Below are 25,344 nucleotides of genomic sequence, written 5' to 3' on the forward strand. Positions count from 1 at the left end.
TTTAAAAATTATTTGACAATAGCCCAAAAAATGTTGTCTCGGGCAGTTTTTTTGTCCAATAAATTACAATTATTTTGTATAAAATCATGATGTTATGGCAGCTGAGCCCTCCAATGTTTAAGGCCAGCTAAACTAAACAAACAACTGTTCCAGAAATTAACAAAGGTCAAACTGATCAGCTATAACCAAGGTGGTGTATTTAATTTACATTAGCTGTTAGCTCCAGTGAGACCACCTCTTGAGTTCTAATAATACAAAGATGGTTAATAACGTGTACCACAGCATGATGTGAAGCAGTAATCATAACCTGCAATAAAATTCTTCCTCTCTTTCTACAGAATTTCCCATGAATTTTGACTTCTTCAGTACTGGATTTGGAATTTGTCACTGCCCATGCTCTCACCTTGAAATAGTTGCTAATTGCCCTGTTCTTGCCTTGAGTGAAGAAATATATAAGCATTAATATATAACAATGTGCAGCCAAGGATGGCTGTTGCTGCACTTGCCTATTTACCAGGTCTGAGACGAAACTTCACACATTGATTTCAAGCAACAGCCATCCCTGGCTACAAAAGAAACTGAAAAACATTTTAGGGAGGTTATGCTTCAATTACTCAGGGAACGGGTGAGACTTCCTTTGGATGCTGCACAGAATATTGAAGAAATATGAATGTGTTGGTAGCATTTCAGAGAAGATTTACTAAAATAGTACATGGAATCAGCAGGTTGTTATAAGAGTAAATGTTGGATAGGCTAAGCTTGTGTCCACTAGCATTTAGGTGAGGAAAAGTTCAATTTATGGAAAGATATAAAGTCCTGAGGGTTCTTTAAAGGGTGAGGCTGTTTCCTCTGATGGGAAAATGTAAAACTTGAGGTCACCTTAAAAATAAGGATTGGCCATTTTCAAAGCCCCTCCCCCAAGTCCCTCCTCCCTACCTTTTATCTTAGCCTGCTGGACACACTTTCCTCATTCCTGAAGAAGGGCTTATGCACGAAACGTCGATTCTCCTGTTCCTTGGATGTTGCCTGACCTGCGTTTTTCCAGCAACACATTTTCAGCATTTAAACAAATGTGGCAACTTTTTTTTCTATATTCCTGATAAGTCTTTGAATATTTTTAAATGATGAGATGGATAAATATTTGCTGATCTAAGAAGTGAAATGTTACCAGTAGTAGACAACAAAATGGATTTGTGGTTACCATCAGATCAGCCACGATATAATTACATGGTAGACTAGGTATGAGGCAGCAAATTACCTACTTCTGCACCTTGTTCACATGCAAGTTAGAATGTAGATACAACAAATCATTAAGAAAGCTCATAGAATGCTATCCTTTTATTATGAGAGGAACATTAAAATTTAGAATCAAAAACAGAAAATGATGGAGAACTCAGCAGCTCTGGCAGCATCTTTGGAGAGAAAAACAATTAACACTTCAGGTCCAGTGACCCTTCAGATCTAGTAATAGCTTGGAAAAGGTGGAATATAGCTGAAGACAGGTGAGGATGTAAAGGAGTAAGCGATAAGTGGAGACAGAGCTCAGGGAGAGAATGATAGTTAAGCAGCCAAAGGGATGGATAATGGTAAGCCAGAGAGAAAGAAAATATGCTTATGGTTGACCATTAATGAAAATGGCTTGGCTGTACTGAAAGCAGCCCTTGTGATGACAGAACCTAGGATGCAGAGACAGGTAAAGGACATGGAAGGTACTCAGTCCCTAAAGTTATTGAACTCTTGTACTGAGTGCCACAAGCTGCATGATTCCCAAGTGGGCAATGAGATGCTGTTCTAGCTTCGACAGTTTCAGTGGAGTACTGCAGTGATTGCTCAGTCTACATTGTGAAAACAAAATGTCGAGACCTCATGAGCAGTGGATAGAGTAGACTACATTGAGTGAAGTGCAGGTAAATCACTGCTTCATCTGGATGATGTGTCTGGGCCATTGGATAGTTAGGAAGAAAATAAATGGGTAGGTGTTCCACCTTGTAAGATTGCATGGAAAGTGCAGTGGAAATTTTGGGGGGGGGTGGTGGAATGGAGAAGGAGTGGATAAGTGTCCCAGGTGGAACAATTTGGGCGGCACGGTGGCACAGTGGTTAGCACTGCTGCCTCACAGCGCCAGAGACCTGGGTTCAATTCCCGCCTCAGGTGACTGACTGTGTGGAGTTTGCACGTTCTCCCCGTGTCTGCGTGGGTTTCCTCCGGGTGCTCCGGTTTCCTCCCACAGTCCAAAGATGTGCAGCTCAGGTGAATTGGCCATGCTAAATTGCCCGCAGTGTCAGGTAAGGGGGAAATGGAGGGGTATGGGTGGGTTGTGCTTCGGCGGGTCGGTGTGGACTTGTTGGGCCGAAGGGCCTGTTTCCACACTGTAATCTAATCTAATCTAATCTAATCTAATCTAATCCCTGCAAAATGCTGACATGTCTGGTCGTGGTATCCTGTTGGAAGTGGTGGAAATGGTGGTTTGTGATCTTTTGGATGTGGATGCTAGAGGCATATTAGGTGCGGACAACAGCAATCACTTGTGGGAGAGAAGGGGTGAGGGTAGGAATGCAGGAAATGGGTCAAATGTGACTCAAGGCTGTGTCAACCACTGTGGTTGGGAACCCTTGGTTGACGTAAAATGTAAACGTTTTTAAGGCTCCCCTGCGGAAGATGGCATCATCAGAACTGATGGAACAGAATGAGAAGCTAGGAGAATGGGATGGAGTCTTTGGAGGAAGCAGTGTGTGAGGATGTAACTGGGAATCAGTGGGTTTATAGTGGATAACGGTGGCCAATCTACCCCTAGAACTGGAAACAGATGTCAAGGAAGGGAGGAGTCAGAGATGGACCAAATTAAAATTTAGGATGTTATACAACAGTTACATAGGGCATTGGTGGGACCATGTCTCTGTGTATTGTGTGTAGTTTTGGTCATCTAATTTAACAAAGCCTGTAAATGTTTTTGAGGTGTTTCAGAGGAGGGTTACTAGATTGATGCTTGGAAAGAGCAGATTGTCATATGAGGATAGAATTATTAGATTGAACTTTGCCTGTATTTAGAAAAGTTAGGGGGGGTTTGATTAAAATGATAAAATTCTGAATGGTCTTGAGAAGGTAAATATGGAAATACTGTTGCCTCTCGTGGACATGTCCAGAACTAGGGGATGCTATTAGTGGTCCCCTATTTTAGCATCAAACACCATTTTCTGCAGGGTTTTGCAGCTTTGAAACCCTGGGCAAAATCTTTTAGGGGTCTGAATGACTTGCGCTATGGTGATAAATCTGGGAGAAATGCATGAAAAGTCTGGCAAAAAATTTCTTGACACATTTTTCAACAATGTTTTCAGACATATTAAATTTTCAAGTTGTAATTCTTGTTCGGGAGTGGCAAAGTGCCTATTAATGGGGGATTATTGCTAATCAGCCTCTAACTGCAGTGCTCACATAGTTCATAGGATCACTACAATCTGGAAGCAGACCTTTTGGCCATTGACTCCACACTCACCCTCCAAAGACATCCCACTCAGACCCAATCCCTACCACCTTAACCCCACATTTCTCCATGGCCATCCCACCTAGCCTAAACATCCCTGGACAATTTAGCATTATCACATCATCATACCTGCACATCTTTGGACTGTGGGAGGAAATACATACAGACACAGGGAGAATGTGCAAACTCCATGCAGTAACCTGAGGCTGGAATCAAACCCTGGTCCCTGGCTCTGTGAGGCAGCAGTGGTGACCACTCAGCCAACATGCTGCCCCATCGTTAATATTACATCAATAAACAGCTTTCTATTCCACCTCATACAGCAAGGAAGCCAGATGTCAGCCAATCCCAATGTGAATGCAAGAATGAGTACCTACTGACTTCATTTCACCTCTATCTCCTCTGAATTACCATCTTGGCTGCCCAACAACAATGCTTAGCCCCACATCCATTACTTGCATCCAGCATCAGCCAGCCTCTCAGAATGCTCCTGGTACCCTTCCAGAATCTACTCAGAGGACACTCCTGCATTTTAAAACTTTACTTTGGGATTTACTAGTTGATGTATTGCTACGTGGTCACCTTACACATTATCCATGAGCTGGATGTATGCTCTATGTGGTTAATGCAAGAACTGCATAGGGATGAAGAATGGAATTTGCTCAGTTGGCAATTCATGAATATCTCAATAGCAGGAATGACAACAGTCTTCCTTGGGGACTAGGATTGTCTCCTCACTGGGGATGGGGTGATGTTGCCTTTTGGAGTTTAATGTCACCCTAATCTCCCCCTTCCCTCAACCCACCAATGGACAGTTTTCGCCTGTAATGAGAAAAAGGGATGTATTAACTGGGATGAAAGTGAGTGGCACAGCTATCAGTACTGGTGCAGCTGGTAGAGGGAGGTACTGAGGTGTCCTAAATGAACCAGCACGCAGTTTTGAGGACATGTTGGGTTAACAGTGTGAGAGGTTGGCGATGGGAAGCAGAGAGTAATTGAAAATGTAACATGCATAAGCATGGTAGAGCATAAACCTTAGTGGAAACTGTAATAGAATGAATAAAGTGAGTGTGAGGAAGTAGAGAGAAGTTGGTGTGGAGAAGGTAATAGACCCATTGACCTTCTTCCTACCTTGCTGTGCATTCACATGGTGGGGACTGCGCTGACCCTGGAAGCGACCTTGGTCTGAGCTGGCTGGGTCTGCTATAATGGTCTCCTTTGCTGGTCCTGAGGGAAGTGGACATCGCTGTTCTGGACCATCCTGTCCACCAGGACATTCAGACGCCAAATGGGGCAACAATTTTTCCTTATCTGTCATGTCCTAGTTAAATGTAATTCACCATTCAGGGAAGTATTGGAGCACCAGTGCTCATCTAGGTGCACAAAGGTTAAAAATGGCACGGGTAACAGGGATACTAATTCCTTCCAGATTATTCAACCCACAATGAGATGACAGCAGTTGGTAAAAGGGGTGCCATGGAGGCAAGGCAAGTAGCTTAATGAGTCAAAAAGTGTGGTGTTGGAAAAGCACAGCCAGCCAGGCAGCATCTAAGGAGCAAAAGAGTTGACTTTTCAACCATAAGCTCTTTATCAGGAAGTCCTCGCTTTCTCCAGGTAGTTTTAATGAGGCTGTTTGGGATTAGACAGCAACATATCTTGCCAGTCTCTGAAACTGACTTTCAAAACATTATAAGATTTAGCCCTCTGTCGCTGAGGTAGTGGAGGTAAGCAGATTCATGTTAGGCAAGAGAATGTTAAGATTATTGGGAATTACAAGAATACAACATTTGAATCACAAATGCTCAGCCATGACTTTATGGAATGATGAATCAAACCCAAGGGGCTGTATAACCTATTTGTGCTCCTGGTTCATATGTTCATTGCTTCCTTTAATATATATGAGCTTTCTGCGCATGGACATTGGTAACCTGGATCATTTGAACCACGAGATGTTGATTGTTAACTGTAATAAGTGTTACATCCCTTCAGTGGGTGGCACGGTGGCACGGTGGTTAGCACTGCTACCTCACTGCGCCAGAGACCCAGGTTCAATTCCTGCCTCCGGCGACTGTCTGTGTGGAGTTTGCACATTCTCCCCGATAAGTGTTACATCCCTTCAGTGGGTGGCACGGTGGTTAGCACTGCTACCTCACTGCGCCAGAGACCCAGGTTCAATTCCTGCCTCAGGCGACTGTCTGTGTGGAGTTTGCACATTCTCCCCGTGTCTATGTGGGTTTTCTCCAGCAGTCCAAAAATGTGCAGGTTAGGTGAATTTGTCATGCTAAATTGCCCGTAGTGTTAGGTGTAGGGGAATGGGTCTGGGTGGGTTGCTCTTCAGCGGGTCGGTGTGGACTTGTTGGGCCGAAGAGCCTGTTTCCACACTGTAAGTAATCTAATCTTTAAAAAAATTTAACCAGTCAAGATATGTCATCAATGCTTGCTTTTAGCTGTCCTGATCGATCAACAGATAATGAAACATTTTTTAAAATAACGCTAATAAAGCCTTTCTGTATTACCAAACATTTTTTGATTTGGATTCCAAATTTTTGTTTGAACCAGCATTAATCCTTTTTCAGCAATTTCCTAACTAAATTGGTTTATTAAATGAACTTGGGGTTGGTTTGTGATCAAAGTTTAATAGTGTTTGAACCACGATGCAAAAATAGGCCAGCCATCCATAATGAGAAATAGACACCTTGTGGATTTCCACAGGCTTTTGGTTGATTTGTATCTCTTCTCTGTATTCTTTGCAAAGTGGTACCTTTCGTATTCGCATCATTGAGAGGTTCATATCATTGAGAGGTTCATCAAGTTAATTGTTCATTAAACCTACGACAGAAAGTTGTCTAGTAATTAATAGGGTAGTTTTTTGTATGTAATGTTAAACCTTTGGGTTGTGAATGATTTTGAATTTTTAAGAATGTAATTTTGTTTGTATGTTTCTATCCTGTCTTCTCTTTCTGGATCTAATCTTTCTTTATTTGTTTCCGCATCAGATTTGGCATTGAATTTACTGACTCTAATTCACCCTTCTCAGTCCTTCCACTGTTTATTTCATAATCCTATAATCTCAAAAGGACGTGTGTTATCTTGTTCATCAAGATCCCAGGTGCCTGTTACTTTCACTGTTCCATTATCAGTCTAAAGAAAAAGCAACTCTGGAGGCAAGAGTGCTGAAATCTAAATGTATACTAACAACTCAGACTACTGGTGCATGCTAGGAGATAACCAACCATTGCAAAATCTCTCCCATTAGTTTACAATTGGATAGGTTTTAATCCATCAAGCACTGGATTTGTTTTAGAAAGAAGCATTTGATTAAAAATAATTTAGTCAAATATTTGACTTCCTGAAAGCTCAGTGTTTTTTAAAAGAATACAATTTCAGGCATCCTATCAGTTGAATAAAATCAATTTGCAAACTGTTGACGAACACAAAATTGATCGCTGCATAATTATTTTAAGTATGGAAGCTTATGCTGGATAGCTATTGAGCAGAACTGTGTAATAAGCCATCCTCTGCTATGCTTAAGAAATCATAATTGTTTCATCTCACTTCCTCCCATTTTCCTTATTTTTGATTATTAAATGTTTCTGTTTGCTAATGTTTATATATAGTACGTGAGTGTAACACTGGGTATATTATAAATGATTTTCATGAAATACACTTGCTGCAAAGTTCAATGTCTGTACTTGTAGATTTGATACGTCAACTATATGAAACTGAATTTTTGCTAGGATGGTAGTTAATTTAATCAATTTTGTTGCTCCTATCATTTGTACTGTGTGATGCTCCTGGGGAAAAAAATCAGGACTTTCTCTTTCATTCCTTCATCCAAAAATAAGTTAAAGACAGCATTCTGTACACGAAAACATTAGATCATATGATCATAAGAAATGGGAGCAGTTGGCCATTCGAACCTGTTCTGTACATTCAATATGATCATGACTGGTCTGATTGTGCCCTTTATTACTTGTCCTTGACTGCTTTTATCAATCAATAATATTTATTTTGTGGTATAGAACTTGAATATCACTAAAAATAGTGATGTTTGAAGCATTTTATCTTGTACTCATCAGGACAAATGAGAGAATAGCAAGTAATTACGACAATTTATATTCCAGGAGGAAGGGATGTTGATTGACTTTGCCAAGGGTAACAATATGGAAAGAGCCACAAGAAAAGGTCGCTTCCCAAAGTTTATGGGTAATTCAAAAAGAGATTAATATTCATTTAGCTCCTCCAGTTCTAAGGAGAGGTCACTTGGCCCAAACGTTAACTCTGATTTCTCTCTCCACAGATGCTGCCAGATCTGCTGAGCTTTTCCAGCAATCTCTGTTTTTGTTACAGATTCATTTCTAGAGAATGATTACCTTTTTATATTTCTTTTAGCAAGCACAAACAAGAATGTTATGAATCAGTTGCTGTTGTCCCAGCATTGGCATTACAGGACAAGGTGAATCCAGAGTGGAACCATTCATTCTTGGCATTAAGTTTTAGTTTTACAATTTGGCTACCTTGGAAGCTTTAAAAAAGTAAACCTTCTGCTTAGAATATTGAGCAACATGGTTTATGGATTTTGATGCTGGTGCAGTTCCAGGTACATTGCTTCTACATCCCAACTACTTGCTAACCAAATCAAATGTTATTGTCCTTTTAATTGTTTGTAGTAGGCACAATACAGACCAGACTCAACCAGCCAGCCCTTGCAAACCCATCTATTGATGAATGCAATTCTGTAATTGGGCAACACTTGCTAAATAATCAAATGTGGTAATATTTTACACCAACAAAATTTAAAATAGTTAAGTTCATAACATTTATACTTGTGATGTCATATATTCATACACAGGCACCCTTTCTCTACTTTGAAAAGGAATTTTTTTTAGACTTTTTTAAATTTTAAAACTTACCTAGGAGCATGGGAAGAAATAGTTCCTGATTGTGTTCTATATGGTAATACCTCAGCTAATCAGTCAACTTGCCAACCAATTTCTTGTTTTTTATGAACATTTGAAATTTGGAAATGTTATGTTATGAGTTCAAGATGAAAAACTTCAGCAAAGTGTCTCTCTTTTCAGCAACATTCAAGTTTCAGAAGATTCAAACCCATCAGTCTCAATAGACTTTGATTGTGTTGGTGGACACTGCATACTCCCTTTCAATGGACACTCATGTACAGATGTAACCATGGAAGAGGGCAGCCATTTAGGAACTGCATTTCACAATGGCCCACTGCCTGGACCTGTTAATGGACTCATTTGGGCCAGGCCCACAGGGAGCCTTTCTGATCTGCCACCACCAGAGGAGTTGCTCATAAATCAGAAGTGCATCCAAAAATTTAACAGCAGTCCCATTTTAAAAGTAATCTGAACCAAACCTTTTTTTTAGACAAACTTATTAACAAGTTTGGAGAGCCCCCAAAGTGCACTTTACTTATGTTTTTGTTAACAGTAGTTAGCTGGTGGAATGATATAAGATATTTAATCAGACACTGCTTGGCTTCTGATTGCAAAACAAACTTTTAAGCATGGCACATGATAACTATTTAAATTTCACTTTTAAACAGTTAAATAGTGGCAACAAACTGATCTCTGTATAAGATCCTTTGTTGATCTTGAATCATCTTTAACTGGATTAGTAATGGGCAATGAGACACGCAGAGCTAATAATATAACTTGGGCTTACCAGTTACACAAGGTACTCAACTCAAAGCATACCTGCATTATATCAGTGACACTATTACAAATGGATTTTTGAGTTATCTATTTGTATAGAAAAATGTTAAATGTGTGCAAACAAGTTGTAAAAGGCGAACAGAAACTTACTAAACCAGAATAACATTATCCAGGATAATGATACACTTTAATCTAAATACTCCTTTCCACTCTTTTAAACTGAAAGTAAAGTTTCCTCTACTAAACTTAAAGGAAAGTTACCTCGATATTGCCTCCATCAAACTCTCCCAGGTCAGGGACAGCATGGAGTTAGATACAGAGTAAAGCTCACTCTGCTCCTTTAAACTGAAAGTAAAGGTCCCTTTATTTATTTTTAAACAACCCCTGATGTGGCAGTGCAACAACATTCAAATTAACAACTAACAGAGAATTATATAAGTAAATGGAAACTTAGTAAATTAAAATGACATCATGTGGGTCAGCCATTTCTATACTGAGTCTAAGGGCCTGTTCAGTTACCAGTGATAACTGATTTGGAAGCAGGTGAATTATTCATGAGTCTTACAAGAAGAGCATATATTAATATAATGTAGTTTATTCTGTGCTAGCAATAGATACAAGTTATGTTGGCTAGTTAGACATTATGACAAAGACTATCAGAAGCCAGAGATGATGGTCTGACTCTATTGTGTTCTGGATTTGGACTCACCAGATCTCCACCCTGGAATGTGTGATGTCCTCAGATTAGGTGCAGTTTAATGCAGTCTCCAACAGAGCTCTCATTACTGTATGAAATATACTGCACAGTTAATGTAAAAACAGAAGATCATGTTTTCTCATCAATACAAATTGGAAGTAGTTAGGCAAGTAGCATCTCTTAGAATGATATAAGATATTTAATCAGACACTGCTTGGCTTCAGATTGCAAAGCAAACTTTTAAGCGTGGCACATGAAAATCACTTAAATTTCACTTTTAAACAGTTAAATAATGGCAACAAACTGACCTCTGTATAAGATCCTTTGTTGATCTTGATCATCGTTAACTGGATTAGTATGGGCAATGAAACATGCAGAACTAATAATATAACTTAGGCTTGCCAGTTACACAAGGTACACATCTCAAAGCATACCTGCATTATACCAGCAACACTATTACAAATGGATTTTTAAGTTGTCTATTCGTATAGAAAAATGTTAAATGTGTGCAAACAAGTTGTAAAATATTCCAACAATTGTTTATTACTTTAGACATCAGGATCAACATCTTTCCCTTGTGCATTCTCATCAGAAAAATATTCAGAATGGCAATTCTTTCCATTTATCTCAATTTCTGAAGAGAAGTGTGCTAGAACAACAACAACAACCTTAATTTAATAAAACTTAACAGAAATCTATATTCTTATTTTTATTTTTGTAATGATTGTAAAACCAATTTTTCACTTTCATCTGTGGATGATTCTAAAGCTCTCACAGGTAACAAGTCAGGATCCAGAACATTTAACCTATTTTTGTTAGTAACCTGAATTCGACTTGTCTGTTTATTTCTCTGCAGCTGTTTTAACTTGTCTGTGGCTTTAGCTTCATCGTCTTTGGGGGGTTTATTTTCTAATGTACCACCTGATCTAAATAATTTTTCAATGAGGCTGTTTTTCGTTTCATTTTTTGATGTTGACCGAAGACAATTTTCAGACTTTTCATTTGAGCCATCCCCAACTTGGTGCTTCAGTTCATTTGATTGATTGCACAACTTTGCAAAGGATGGCTCATAACCACTGAATGAAGAGCTTAAATCTGGAAACTCCTTACTTTCTTGCCTGTCTTGTCTTTTCTTGGTGCTGATATGGGTTGCATAAGATATTTTGCAAACAGGAAGTCCTTGGTGGAGATTTTCAATTTGTTCTGTGAATCTGTAGCGCCTTCTGAGTCGAGAAGGAAGTTTATTGGGGTTGTCATTCATTGTAAATGTTTCACCCATGTCCTTGATATTGTCTGGTTGTAATTCATTTGCATCTTTGTTTTCCTCTGTTGTTTCTAGCTGCTCTCTTTCATTGGTGTCTTGCTCTTCTCCTTCCGTCTCTTTCCTTTCTGACGCCTCTCTCAAAACTTGAGCAGCTCTTTCCTTCTCTTGTTTTTCTCTCTTTTCTCTTTCAAGGTTTTCTAAGATATCGTTTTCCGCCATCTCCTTCCATCTCCTCTCTGCTTGTTCATATTCTAAAAGGAAACATATTCATGAGGATTTTATAAATGGAAGTGAATGAACTGATCTTAGGATAAGATGTCAACCAAAACAAGAACCCAAAAGAAACTAGCCTTTTATTATGTGGAGTTATTTTAGACCAAATGATTTTTTTTAATATTTGAAAGGGCAAAGGACCATGTTTCATCCCCTTGAGTTGCTGCTTTTCATTTTGTTCATAGCTGACCTGTAGTTTCACATATACATGTGTTTGCTCCACAATCCTTATTACTCTTACGAAAATCCACCAATCTCAGTACTGAAAATTTCAGTTGACCTAAGTTCCTCAACCTTTTGGAGAGGGTGTGTATCTGTGCCGTATACTGTTATAGGTGCAGACAGGTGAGTGATGTAGAGGCAGTGAAGAGAATCTACATATATGCTACATTTTCTTTCATAAAATGTACTTTCTTTTCATACTGAAATATTAATCATATTTCCCCCTTTACTGGATCCCCTCGACAGCAGAAACAGAATTTCTACACTACTTGCTCGAATCTTTCTATCATTTTAAAAAATCAAAATTACATTATACTTAAAGGGTGTACAAATCAGGTTTATGCAACCTATCCTCATGACAGACTTTGGGTGAAATTCCTCAGAGGAACATATGTCTTCCGCATAGGACTTGAGTGTCCTTTGTAATTATGCCAAACAAATTAATGTGAATTGTAGGGTTTTAATTTTTTAAAATGTAATATTCTTTGAAGCATTTATGTTTTGAAGGTTTACAATTAGATTCATTTCAAGTTTTATATAGATAGCAGAGGTGGTTTCCTTAAAAGAGTCACTGGACACTGATTTCATTTCTAAAAGATTACCTAAATACCTCCGGAATGGTGGTAACTGCAGTTTTGCTGAGGTTGTTTCAACAGTGACTTGGACAGTTTCTTTTCTTCAAAATCTAGAATCAGTTGACAAAAACTTGCTTCAGAACAAGCTGTCTATCTCCTGTCGCCTAATATCTGAAACACCTTTATGGTGAATTCAGCTTGAAACCTAATTGTTTTTCTGCTTGGGAGTAACTGAAAGAGTTTCCCAACATTATATTTCCTCAGCAAGCTATGTCTGCCAAAATACCTGAGACAAATGTACATAATTAATGAGTTGATACATGTGCCAGAACATCAGAACAACCGTTTGTTCTAGAGTCATGTCTTAAGCTTTTTGCCTTCAAGAATAACCCTAGTAATGATAGTATTTTTTTTCAAAAGAAGTGACGAAGAAGATGCAGGTGTAAAATGTAGGCTAGGGAAAGAGAAGTAATCAACCACATTGACAAAAGGATAGAGGCCTTAACAAAGGTGATTCTGTAAGCATTATGTAGCTGATGCAGGAGTTAAGTTAGATATACATGAGGGAAAACTGAAAAAGCTTTATGGAAATAACGTAAAGACCAGAAAAGGAAGGCAAGGTAGTTTTAAAAAAGTATTGCTGCCATTGTGAGTAGGCTTTGTGAAGTGAAGAAAAGAGCAAAATTAGAGAAATTTTGAAAAGAATCTAGCAGAAAAAGAAACTTTACATTTAAAAGGACCAGGACTTAGATAAAGTTCTTGACTTCTCATAGTTAAATTACTAAAAATTTGGGCAAAATATAGAGTCGTAGAAATGTACAGCATGAAAACAGACCCTTCGGTCCAACCCGTCCATGCCGACCAGATATCCCAACCCAATCTAGTCCCACCTGCCAGCACCCGGCCCCTATCTCTCCAAACTCTTCCTATTCATATACCCATCCAAATGCCTTTTAAATGTTGCAATTGTAACAGCCTCCACCACTTTCTCTGGTAGCTCATTCCATACACGTACCACCCTCTGCGTAAAAAGCTTGCCCCTTAGGTCCCTTTTATATCTTTTCCCTCTCACCCTAAACCTATGCCCTCTAGTTCTGGACTCTCCCACCCCAGGGGACAGACTTTATCTACTTATCCTATCCATGCCCCTCATAATTTTGTAAACCTCTATAAGGTCACCCCTCAGCCTCCAACGCTCCAGACAAAACAGCCCTAGCCTATTCAATCTCTCCCTATAGCTCAAATCCTTCAACCCTGGCAACACCCTTGTAAATCTTTTCTGAACCCTTTCAACAGGAAGGAGACCAGAATTGCACGCAATATTCCAAGGAAGTGTGTTCTAATTAAGCTATTAGAGGTAGGACAGCATGTACATCACAATAAGTGGGAAAACTCTGTCTAAACTGCACAAAGTGGAAAACCCTAAAATAGACAAGAAACTATGAGCTTAAGAACAAAATTTTTAATGTCTGAATAGAGAGTTTAAAACTTTAAAGCAGCTTGAAGACAACTTAATTCAAAACAGCGTTGAGTTAATACAAGAAGACAAGCACAAAGAACAGCAGATTACAAGGAGAATGGATCAGTTACAGGTTTCAAACAGATTTGCTGTAATAAGAATGGATAACTAGATTAAGCAACAGAAGGAGAAATTATATTTCTAAACAGTTTCAAGGTCAGAGGTGGACTAAATAGAAGGTCCCTTCCCTGAGGAAAGATACATGGCATGGGAAGTAGTCCAGAAAAGGTTCATCAGGTTGATATCAGGATAGAGAGATAATCTTATGAAGAAATATTCAATACTGGTTTGTACTAATTGGAATTTTGAAAAAATGAAAGATGGTCCTTACTGAAACATATCACATTCTTAGGGGAGTTGACAGGGTAGATAATGAGATTAGATTAGATTCCTTACAGTGTGGAAACAGGCCCTTCAGCCCAACAAGTCCACACTGACCCTCCGAAGATTAACCCACCTAGACCCATACCCCTATCCTACATTTACCCCTGACTAGGGCACGTAACACTGTGGGCAGTTTAGCATGGCCAATTCACCTAACCTGCACTTCTTTTGAATTGTGGGAGGAAACCGGAGCAAACCCATGCAGACATAGGGAGAATGTGCAAACTCCACACAGACGATCGCTGAAGGTGGGAATCGAACCCAGGTCCTGGCGCTGTGAGGCAGCAGTGCTAACCATTGAGCACCATGCCATTCCTCTTGTGGGAGTGTCTGGGACCAGATACACAATCTGAGTAAAGGGTCACACATTTATGATGGAGATGAAGAGGAATTTCTTCTCTCAGATGGAAGTGAGTTTGTGGAAATCTTTACCACAGAAGGCTGTTGATGCTGGGTTGTTAAGTATATTCAAGGCTTAATTAGACACCTTTCCAATCAGTTAAGGAATCCAGGGTTATGGAAAAAAGGCAGGCAAATAAAAGTTGATGATTATCAGACCAGTTATATTCTTATTGAATGGTGGAGCAGACTCAATGAGCTGAAAGGCCTACTTCTGTTGCTTTGTCTGTGGTCTTAAAACATGAGATTGGTCTTTTAGGAAAAGAATTGCTTGAAAATAAAACACTAAATGTGTAACTGAGGTAATACACTAATATATTCAATGGATCCCATAGCAGAAGAATCAGGAATACTCCCCACTTGCCTGGATGAGTGCAATACTGAGGAATTAGCAGTGGAATGGCACCACACCACAAACTGGATGCTATATGCCCCCTCTGGGTTTCATTTTCACTGAGGGGATGACTCAGAATAGGATGGGTGGCCAGCCCACCAGCTTCCCATCCATCCAAGCTTACCTCCACAATGTTGAGAGTGGGCAGACACTGGAATCAGCAGACCATTCACCAGATGTAAATAAATAATTTAGGGTCAATTGCGCTGGACAAAAGCTAACTTAACTATGATATTACCCTGTCCACATCATCATAAGGTAAAGCGTAGGCAGCTGGGCAGGAGTAGGCAACCCCTTTTTCTGTTTTAAAATTTATAAAACATTGGGAAGGAAGATAGTACTTTCTTTGGAGGGTGCCCCTGAATAGCTGGGTCTCATCTTCCTTCTTACCCACCTCCAGTTCAAAAACTTCAGAAAACACCCTCCACCCAATATCCCCTCATTTCCTTCTCTTCAGGATCCATGGTTACCAATTTTGTAGGAGAAAGTGAGGATTGCAGATGCTGGACTTGCTGGAAAAGCACAGCAGGTCAGGCAGCATCCAAGAAGCGGGGGAGTTAACATTTCAGGCATAAGCCCTTCAAGAGGGCAGTATTGCGTTGGAAGTTTGGATCTGTGATGAAGTGGTAGGAGAGGTGATGAGAAAACTAGTGATATTGATGTTGATGGCGTGTGATTGGAGGGTCCCAAGGCGGAAGATGAGGTGTTCTTCTTCCAGGCGTCGAGTGGCTTGGATTTGGTAGTGGAGGAGACCGAGGACTTGTATGTCCTTGGTGGAGTGGGAGGAAGTGTTAAAGTGGTCGGCTATAGAGCGGTGGGGTTGATTGGTGCATGTCCCAGAGATATTCCCTGAAACATCCCATGAGTTAGCGTCCTGTCTCTCCAATGTAGCTAAGACCAAATTGAGAGCAATGGACACAGTAGATGAGGTGTTTGGATGTACCGGAAAATCTCTGCTTGATGTGGAAGGATCCTTTGGGGTCTTGGATGGAGGTAAGGGGCGAGGTGTGGGCACAGGTCTGCATCTCTTGCGGCCACAAAGGAAGGTGCTGGGAGTGGAGGGTGGGTTGGCAGGGGACGTGGACCTAACAAGGGAGACATGGAGGGAATGGTCTCTGCAGAATGCTGATAGGGTTGGGGAGGGAAATATATCTCTGGTGGTGTGGTCTGATTGTAGGTGGTGGAAATGGTGAAGGATAATGCACTGGATACAGAGATTAGTTGGGTGGAAGGTAAGGACAAGGTGGGTTCTATCTTTGCTGTGGTTGGAAGGATCGGGTTCAAGTGCGATGGTGTGGGAAGTAGCGGAGATGTGCTAGAGGGCATGGTTGACCACATGGGAGGGGAAATTGTTCTTGAAATAGGAGGCTGTCTGGGATGTCCTGGAGTGGAATTGCTCCTCCTGGAAGCAGATGTGGCTAAGGCAGAGGAATTAGGAGTAAGGGATAGTATTTTTACTGGAGGGGGCGATGGGAAGAAGTGTAGTCCAGGTCGCTGTGGGAGTTGGTGGGTTTGAAGTAGATGTCCGTGTTGAGCAGTCGCTGGAGATGGAGACAGAAAGGTCCAGGAAGTGGAGGGAGGCGTCCAGTATGGTCCAGGTGAACTTGAGGTCAGGGTGGAAGGTGTTCACGAAGTTGATGAACTCTTTAGTTCATCAACTGCCAAGTTTTGCTGCTGCCAGGACTGTTGGAGGTTCTAGCCAATCAAATTAGCACCAGAGAGTGTGACTTCTTGCATGTGAGCAACGTTAGTCCCACTCTCAACCTATCAATGACATCCACTGTATGTAACTGCAGCAGAGTGGGTAATTTCTTTGCTGTTTGAATATCTTGGGAGTGGAGGTGGGAAGAAGTCTGTTCTCCATCACCTCCCTACACCCCCATTTCCTCCATCCCCCAAACCCTTGCAATCCCATAAACCAATAATCAGTCATAAAAAGATATCAAAACTAAATAGGTTGTTCAACATCAGTGTAAAGTGTTGTTAAGATTGCAAAATTTTGAACAATATAATTGGCTGTCCACCTTCATGGAGCAGACAGCTGGTTGCACTCCCATTCCATACCAGGAAAGCTGCTCAGGCAGTGGCTGGAAAGAGTGTTTGAGAGAGCTGTCTTGGGACAGCTTACCCCAGAACCCCAAACACCTCCAAGGTTACTTGCATGGGGTCAAGAGAATCCAGTCTGGAATAAGAGATGTAAGAAGATATTACAGTAAGTGCTCAAAACAGTCTAGGGTTTTAAGGTGTGTTTTAAAGAAAAAAAACAGGTTGTTCAGTGAAAAAATTTAGGAAGTGAATTCCAGAGTTTAGAGCCTTGGCAACTGGAGGCACAAATGCCATTGCTGGAACAATTTTTTTTCACTGGAGTGTAGAAGATTGAAGGGTAACCTTTTGGAGGTTTATAAAATATTGAGAGGTGTCGATAAGGTGAATAGCAGGTGACTAGGGGGCTTGGTTTTAGGTTTAGAGGAGAAAGAATTAAAAAGATATGGGTTTTTTTTACACAGAGTGGTTCGTGTGTGGAATGAACATCTAGAGGAAGTGGTGGATGTGGGTACAGTTACAACATTTAACAGATACTTAGTACATGAATAAGAAATATTTGGAGGGATATGGGCCAAATGTAGGCAAGTGGGACTAGCTTAGTTTGGGATCATGGTCAGCATGGACTGGTTGGACTGAAGGGTCTGTTTCCATCCTGTATGACTCTGGCTCTAAATATAGTAGGGGGTGTAAAAAAGGAGGTCAAAATTTGAAGAAATGCAAAACTCTACCAACAGTTGAACACCTATCTCATATAATGAACAACGGACTTAGACTAGTGGCCTGGAAGCTTAACCTCACTACACTTGTGGAGGTGTTAACATTCCCATTTGTCTCGTAAACATGATTCTTGAACCCCTGATTAGAATTGTCAAAATGATTTTTTAATGAACCTGTACCATGACCAAAACTCCTCAGATGTTTGAAAAAACTTTCATTATTTGTTTCCCAGCCCTTGCCTCAGTCTGATAAAAATTAGGTCTATTAACATTACAGTCCATAAAGAATCTAACTAGTGACACTACAACCAGACTCCAGGGTTCTCTATGACTGCTCTCGTCTAAATCTCCAATAAAACTTAGTTCTGGAATCTCACAAACTTGCACTGTGAGGACATTGTCAACAAACACAAAAGCACAGTAGACACAGTGTCTCCCTAGCAGGGACTGAGAGCAAAAAGGACCTATCAAGACTTATTATGCCAACATCAACCAGAAAAGTAGACAAAGTCTCTACTGCAACCTCATCTTGATGGACCTTCTTCAACTTTTAAAGGAATTCTGCAGCTTCAGCTAACTGCATCCACTTGAATCTGAGCTCCCACAGAAAGAACCTTGACTGAACACTGAATTTAATACTCAGACAAAAGTTCAATAGATTAATATAATTCGTTGATTGCATTTTATGATTCTTCTTAACTGTAAACTCTTTTGTTTCCTTCTTTTTATTTTTCCTTCTGTGTGTGTGCATGCGTGCACGGGTATGTGTTTGACTTAAGCCTGAAGGGATTTTGTTGCAGTTTGTTTAAAAATTGGAATTCACAGATAGAGTCCTTGGGGGAGCTCAAGACACAGTCTATAAAAAGATGGGGTGGGGGAGGAAGAGAATATTAAAGAAAATCTTTGCTTCTGAGCAGAAGAGAAGAAGCATAAAATAATTCAGTTTATCCACTCTCCCCTTGCATAATACTGCATTTCAAAAATTTTCTTTAATTGTGAAGAAATTCGGAATGCTGCAGGTCGTGAAAGGTATCAAATAAATGCAAGTATTGCTTTATTTTCTCATTTGACTCTTGCTACAAGGCATAGTGGAAAAGGCAGAGGTGGGTACTGCAGATGCTGGAGATTAGAGTCAAGATTAGAGTGGTACTGGAAATGCACAGCCGGTCAAGCAGCATCCGAGGAGCAGAAAATTAACATTTCGGGCAAACGTCCTTCATCAGGATTGAGATTGGGAGCCTCGGTGGTGGACCAATAAATAGGAGGGTGGGTGAGGCTGAAGAGAAGGTAGCTGAGAGTGCATTAGGTGAATGGAGGTGGGGGTAAAAAAGGTGATAGGTCGGAGAGGAGGGTGGAGTGGATAGTGGGAAGGAAGATTGACAGGTGGGACAGGTCATGAGGACAGTGCTGAGCTGTAAGGTTTGAAGTGGGGTAAGGTGGGGGGAGGGAAATGAGGAAACTGGTGAAGTCCACATTGATGCCATGAGGTTGAAGGGTCCCGAGGTGGAAGATGAAGCGTTCTTCCTGCAGGCATCTGGTGGTGAGGGAGTGGCAATGGAGGAGACTCAGGACCTGCATGTCCTCAGCAGAGTGGGAGGGGGAGTTGAAATATTCAGCCAAGGGTGTCCCGAAGATGTTCTCTAAAGCGCTATCAGAGAAGGTGTCCGATCTCCCCAATGTGGAGGAGACTGCATCTGGAGCAACGGATACAATAAATGACGTGTGGAAGTGGTGAAACTTTGATGGATGTGGAAGGCTCTTTTATGGCCTTGGACGGAGGTGAGGGAGGAGGTGTGGATGCAGGTTTTGCAACTCTTGTCGTGGCAGGGGAAGGTGCCAGGAGGGGAAGGTGGGTTTTTGGGGTGTGTGTACCTGACCAGGTAGTTGCGGAGGGAATGGTCTTTGCAGAAAGTGCAGAGGGGTACGGAGGGAAATATATCCCTGGTGGTGGGGTCCATTTGAAGGTGGCAAAAATGTCGGCAGATGATGCGATTTATGCGGAGGTTGGAGGGGTGGAGAGTGAGGACCGGGGGGGGGTTCTGTCCTTGTTGTGGTTGGACGGGTGGGATTCGAGGGCGGAGGTGCAGGATGTGGATGAGATACATTGGAGGGCATCTTCAACCATGTGGGAGGGGAAATTGGTCTTTAAAGAAGGAGGCCATCTGTGGTGGAACTGGTCCTCCTGGGAGCAGATGCGGTGAGACGGAGGAATTGGGAACACAGGATAGAATTTTTGCAGGAGGTACGGAGGGAGAAGATGTAATCCAGGTAGCTATGGGAGTCAGTGGGTTTGTAAAAATGTCAGTTTTGAGTCAATCCTCGTGGATGGCGATGGAGAGGTCCAGGAAGGGGAGGGAGGTGTCAGAGATGGTCCAGTGAATTTAAGGTCGGGATGGAATGTGTTGGTGAAGTTTCCAAGTGAATTTAAGGTCTGGTAAACTGCAGGTACACAGAGGGATTTGGGAGTCCTCATGCATAATTCACAAGATATCAGTCAGGTGTAGTGGATACTGGGGAAGGCACATGGAATGTTGGCCGTTATTTCAAAGGGAATGGAGTATACATTTAGATTTTGCTAAAACAAGAGAAGGCACTTGTTTTGGGTTACTGGAGGCAGTTCAGGGAGGGTTCACTTGCTGATACTGGGTATGGAGGAACTATCTTATAAGGAGAGATTGGGTCTGTAGTCATTGGAATTTGAAGGAATGAGAGGTGACCTAATTGAACCAACAAATTATTTTTAGAGGACTTAACGGGGTAGATGAGGAAAAGTTTCCCTTTGTGGGAGAATTTAGGACCAGAGGGCATATTTTCAGAATAAGGGTTGCTCACTTAAAATAGAGATAACGAGGAATGTCTTTTCTCAGATGGGAGTGAATCTCTGGAACTCTTTGCTGCACAGCGTTGTGAAGATTTGGTCATTGAGTACATTTAAGGCTGAGATAAACAGATTTTTAATCAGTAAAGGAATCAAGGGTAATGGAGAAAAGGTAGGAAAATGGAGTTGAGGCTTATCAGACCAGCCATGATCTCATTGAATGGCAGAAAGACTCAATGGGCTAAATGATCTACTTCTGCTCTCATGTCTTCTGGTCTTGTGTCTTTGTTTTCATGTTCTAGGTGGCTTAAGGTAAGGGGGTGAAGTTTATGTATGTAGAAAAATAACTTATCTGAAATATTGATTTGGACACGAGAGACTTATCTGTTAAGACGTTAGGGTTATTTATAACCTCAGTCATGCTTATAGAATTTGATGAGTGAAGTTGATGGGAATATTTAAATTTGGAGTGGGAGTTTGCACTAATTCCATTATCACCTGTTTGAATTTGTACTTAATCAGAAGTCAACCGACACCAGGTTATAGTCCAACAGGTTTATTTGAAATCACAAGCTTTTGGAGCGCTGCACCTTCGTCAGATGAACTAACTTCATCTGAAAGTGGCAGGATAGGTGGAGACAGCAGTTAACAAAGCATACAGTGTTCTCAGCTTTATTAATATGGACAGAAACAAGAGCAAGGAGGTAATATTGAACTTGTAAGAAAAATATTTTTACACAGCAAGTAGTTAGGATCTGGAATGCACTGTCTGGAAATGTGGCAGAGGCAGTTTCAATTGAGGCATTCAAGAGGGTATTGGATGACTATTTGGATAGAAATAGTGTGCAAGGCTATGGAGAGAAGGCACCAGGAATGATGCTCATCAGAAGGGCAGTTGCAGACACAGTGAGCCGAATCACCACCTTCTGCGCTGTAACAATTCTGAGATTGTGATTCATCCTTATCTGTGCTTCACTGAACCGGAATTGTATTATGACATCATGTTATTTTCCAAATTTCTTTTCAAATGTAGGTTTTCCACTGCGCTCTTGAAGGTGCTGACATAAGTTTCCAACTGTGTTTCAGCAGGTGCTGGAATAAACTGTTATTGAAAAGGGTCACATTTCCAATGTGAGTCCAGGCTACTGAAACTTAATCAACATCTAAACTAAACATTCATAGGAACCTTCCAGTCAAGGTTATGAGAGATTTCTGTGATTGGCACTATGACATCAATTGTTTGCAGTTTGTGCAAATGACTTAGGCATACCTTACATTCTTGCATCTATCAAATTTGCCTACAACACAATGGTAGCAGTAAATTAAAAGTTTTGAAGAGGACCCAAAGATGTTACAGAAAGACATTTGATAGATTAAGTGAGTGGCAAAAATGTAACTCCATTTTGCCAGGAAGAATTTAAAAAAGCACATTTTTTAAATGGAGACATTGCAGAGCTCTGAGATGTAGAAGAATCTGGGTATTTTGTTGCATTTATCACAAGTAATTAGGAAAGTTATTTTCCTTTATACATTTATGTATTGTGAGCATCATTGGCTGGGCCAGCATTTACTATCCATCCTTAGATGTGTTCAAGAAGATGCTGGTGAGGTGTCGTCTTGAACCACTGCAGTCCATTTGGTTGTAAGTATGCCTATAATATCACTAGGGAGGGAATTCCAGGATTTTGGCCCAGTGACACTGATTAACCCTAAGCCGATTTTCAAGTGAGTTGCTTGGACAGGAGTTCGCAGGTGATGATGTTCTCATGTATCTGCTGCTCTCGTTCTTCTAAGTGTAATTGGTCGTGGCTTTGGAAAATGCTGTCGAAGGAGCCTTAGTGAATTTCTGCTGCACATTTTGTGGATGGTATAGACTGCTGCTGTTGAGCATTGATGGTGGAGGAAGTGATTGTAGGGGTGCTACAAATCAAGTGGACCACTCTGTCTTGGATGTGTCATGCTTCTTAAGGGTTGTTGGAGCTGCATTCAGAGGAAAGTGGGGAGTAGATGGTGGACAAGCTTTGGGGAGGCAGGAGATGACTCACCAGGATTCCTCATCTCTGACCTGTTTTTGGAGGCATGGTATTGTATAGCTAGTTAAGTTCAATTCTGATCAATGGTAAACTTCAGAATGTTGAGAGCAAGAAATTAATCAAATGGTAATGCCATTGAATGTCAAGGAAAAATAGATTCTCTCTTGTTGGAGATGGTCTTTGCCTGATAGTTGTATGGTGCAAATGCTACATGCCACTTGTCAAATATTGTTCAGGTCTTAAATGCGTTTAGATGTGGACTGTTTCAGTACAAGAATGGTGCTGAACATTGTGCAATCATCAACAAACATCCCCACTTCTGATTTGATGCTTGAGGGAAGGTCATTGATGAAGAGTGGAAGATGGTTGGGCCAAGGAGACTACCTGAGTAACTTCTGCGGAGATGTCCAGGAGCTGAGATGACTGACCTCCAACAACCATCTCCATCTCCTCTCTCCACCTCCTGTTATGTATTCACTCGCCCTTCTGACCTTCTGCTCTCTGATGCTGAATGTTCTGTACACAGTAAAAGTCTTAGTTTTAACCCCTTCTCCCCACACGTCAGGGAATTTCGGGTACGACTTGATGTTGAACTTTTCTCCATCGTGTTTGCCTCCATGCCGATTTCTTTGGACAAGATCCTCTCCCCATAGCACGGATCCCTTCACCCTCCTCCAACCTTCTTTCTCCATCTGGACCCCTCCCTCTGGCCAATTCCCTGCACTTAACCTGTTCATCGAGAACTGTCAACATGATATTGGTCACCTCAATTTCTCTGCCCAGCCCCCCACCACCTTCCCCTTCCATTTCAATCTATATCCCTCTGAACTGACTGCATTGTATGCTCTCGGATCCAACCCTAACTTTGTAATCAAGTCTGCTGACAAGGTGGTTGTTGTCTAACAAACTGACCTCTACATTGTGGGCTGGGCACCAGCTCTCAGGTACCTATTCCTATCTCTCCGTGGTCTGTGACTCAACTGTGGAACACCAGGCCATTGTGTCAATAACGATCATGAATGTCACTTCATCCAGTGATCTCCCCCCACTGCCTCCAAGCTCATTGTCCCTGTTTCTAACACCTTCCCAAAATCTACAAGACAGGACTGCCCAAGCAGACCCATTGTTTTTGCCTGCTCCTGCCCCACTGAACTCATCTCTTCCTACCTCGACACAATTCTTTTCCTCTCCTTATCCAGTTCCTTTCCACTTATATCTGTGGTTCCTCTGACATTTTACATCAGTTTCAGAATTTCCAGTTTGCAGACTCCAGCTGCCTCCTCTTTATCATGGATGTGCAATCTCTTTACATGTCCACCTTCCATTAAGATAGTCTCAAGGCTCTCTACTTCTTCCTGGAAAATAGGCCTAAACCATCCTCATCAACCACCACCCTCCTCGCTCTGGCCAAGCTCATCCTTACTTTGATGACTTCTCCTCCAACTACTCTCACTTTCCTCAGGTGAGAGGGGATTATCATGGGTACCAGCATGGGCCCCAGTGTGTCTGCCTCTTTGTGAGGTACGTGGAACATTTCTTGTTCCAGTCCTGCTCTGGCCCTTAACCACAATTCTTTCTCCGGAACACTGACATAATTGGTGCTGCTTCCCTCTCTTGTCATGCATTGGAAAAGTTTATCAATTTCACTTCCAATGTCCAGCCGGTTCTCACCTTCACCTGGTTCATCTCCAACTCCTCCCATTTCTTCCTTAAATCTCTGTTTCCATTTTTGGGAATTGGCTGGCCACTAATATCCACTACAAACCCATTGACTCCTACAGTTACCTTTATGAAAGATCCTCACACCCTGCTTCCTGTAAAGACTCGATTCCACTTTCCCAGTTTCTCTGTCTCTGTCACATCCATTTCAATGATGCCAACGTCGACAAGGGTGCCTCTGAAAATGTCCACCTTCTTCCTCAACCAAGGATTCCCCACCACCACTGTTGACAGGGCCCTCAGTTGTGTCCATATATCTCTCACACTTCATCCCTCACCCTTTCTCTTCCCTTCTACAAGTGATAAGGTGTACCTGATCCTTACCTACCATCCCACCAGCATCCACATCCAAAGAATCATTAGCTGCCATTTCCGCCACCTCCAGCGAGATGTCACCATCAGGCACATATTCCCTTCCTGTCCCTTGTCAGCAGGGATTGTTCCTTGGGACATCTTCATCCACTCCTCCTTCACTCTCAACATCTTCCCATATCCCCTTGGCACTTTCCCATGCAATTGCAGAAGGTGCAACACCTGTTTTTTACTTCCTCCCTCCTCACTAACCAAGGGCCCAGAAACACTGTCCAGTTGAAGCAGCAATTTACCTGACTTCACTCAATTTAGTCTACTGCATTTGCTGCTCACAATGTAGTCTTGACAATGCTGGGGAGTCAAAGCGCAGACTGGGTGACTGCTTCGCAGAACACCTAAGCTCTATCCGCAAAAATTACCTTGAGCTTCCTGTTCCCCATCATGTCAATACAACACCTCTGTCTTGGGCTTGCTACAACGCTCTAGCTAAACTCAGTGCAAGCTGGAAGAACAACACTTCATTTTCTGCTTGGGAACCCTGCAACCTTCTGGACTCAATATCAAATTCAATAATTTTAGGGCATGAGCACCTTCTTTCATGTCATTACCTCAACCACCACACACCAGGCCTTGTCATTACATGTGCTACTACCACAATATTCTTAATAGTAGCTATTGATTCTCCCAGACTGACTTTTATTCACTCCTTTGTCTGCCCAACTGTTTTCCTCACATCTTGGGCTACGTTTTATCCTCACTCCTCCCTCTACTCTATCCTCAGCATATTTACCAACCTTTTCTTAGGTAAGATCAG

The 25,344-nt window shown here is 41.5% G+C and overlaps 1 protein-coding gene across 1 annotated transcript in view; it reads right to left on the minus strand.

Annotated features, from left to right (window-relative positions):
* Positions 1 to 10,201: 10,201 nt before the first annotated feature.
* LOC122554839 (lebercilin-like protein) overlaps positions 10,202 to 25,344 on the minus strand; it is a 90,609-nt gene continuing 75,466 nt past the window's right edge. Inside the window, exon 8 of the mRNA XM_043700187.1 lies at positions 10,202 to 11,371. Within this exon, the coding sequence (XP_043556122.1) occupies positions 10,566 to 11,371 (806 nt within the window). The 3' untranslated portion in view covers positions 10,202 to 10,565. The remainder of the gene's footprint in view (positions 11,372 to 25,344) is intronic.

This window comes from Chiloscyllium plagiosum, chromosome 12 (assembly GCF_004010195.1).
Source record: "Chiloscyllium plagiosum isolate BGI_BamShark_2017 chromosome 12, ASM401019v2, whole genome shotgun sequence".
Classification (NCBI taxonomy): domain Eukaryota; kingdom Metazoa; phylum Chordata; class Chondrichthyes; order Orectolobiformes; family Hemiscylliidae; genus Chiloscyllium; species Chiloscyllium plagiosum.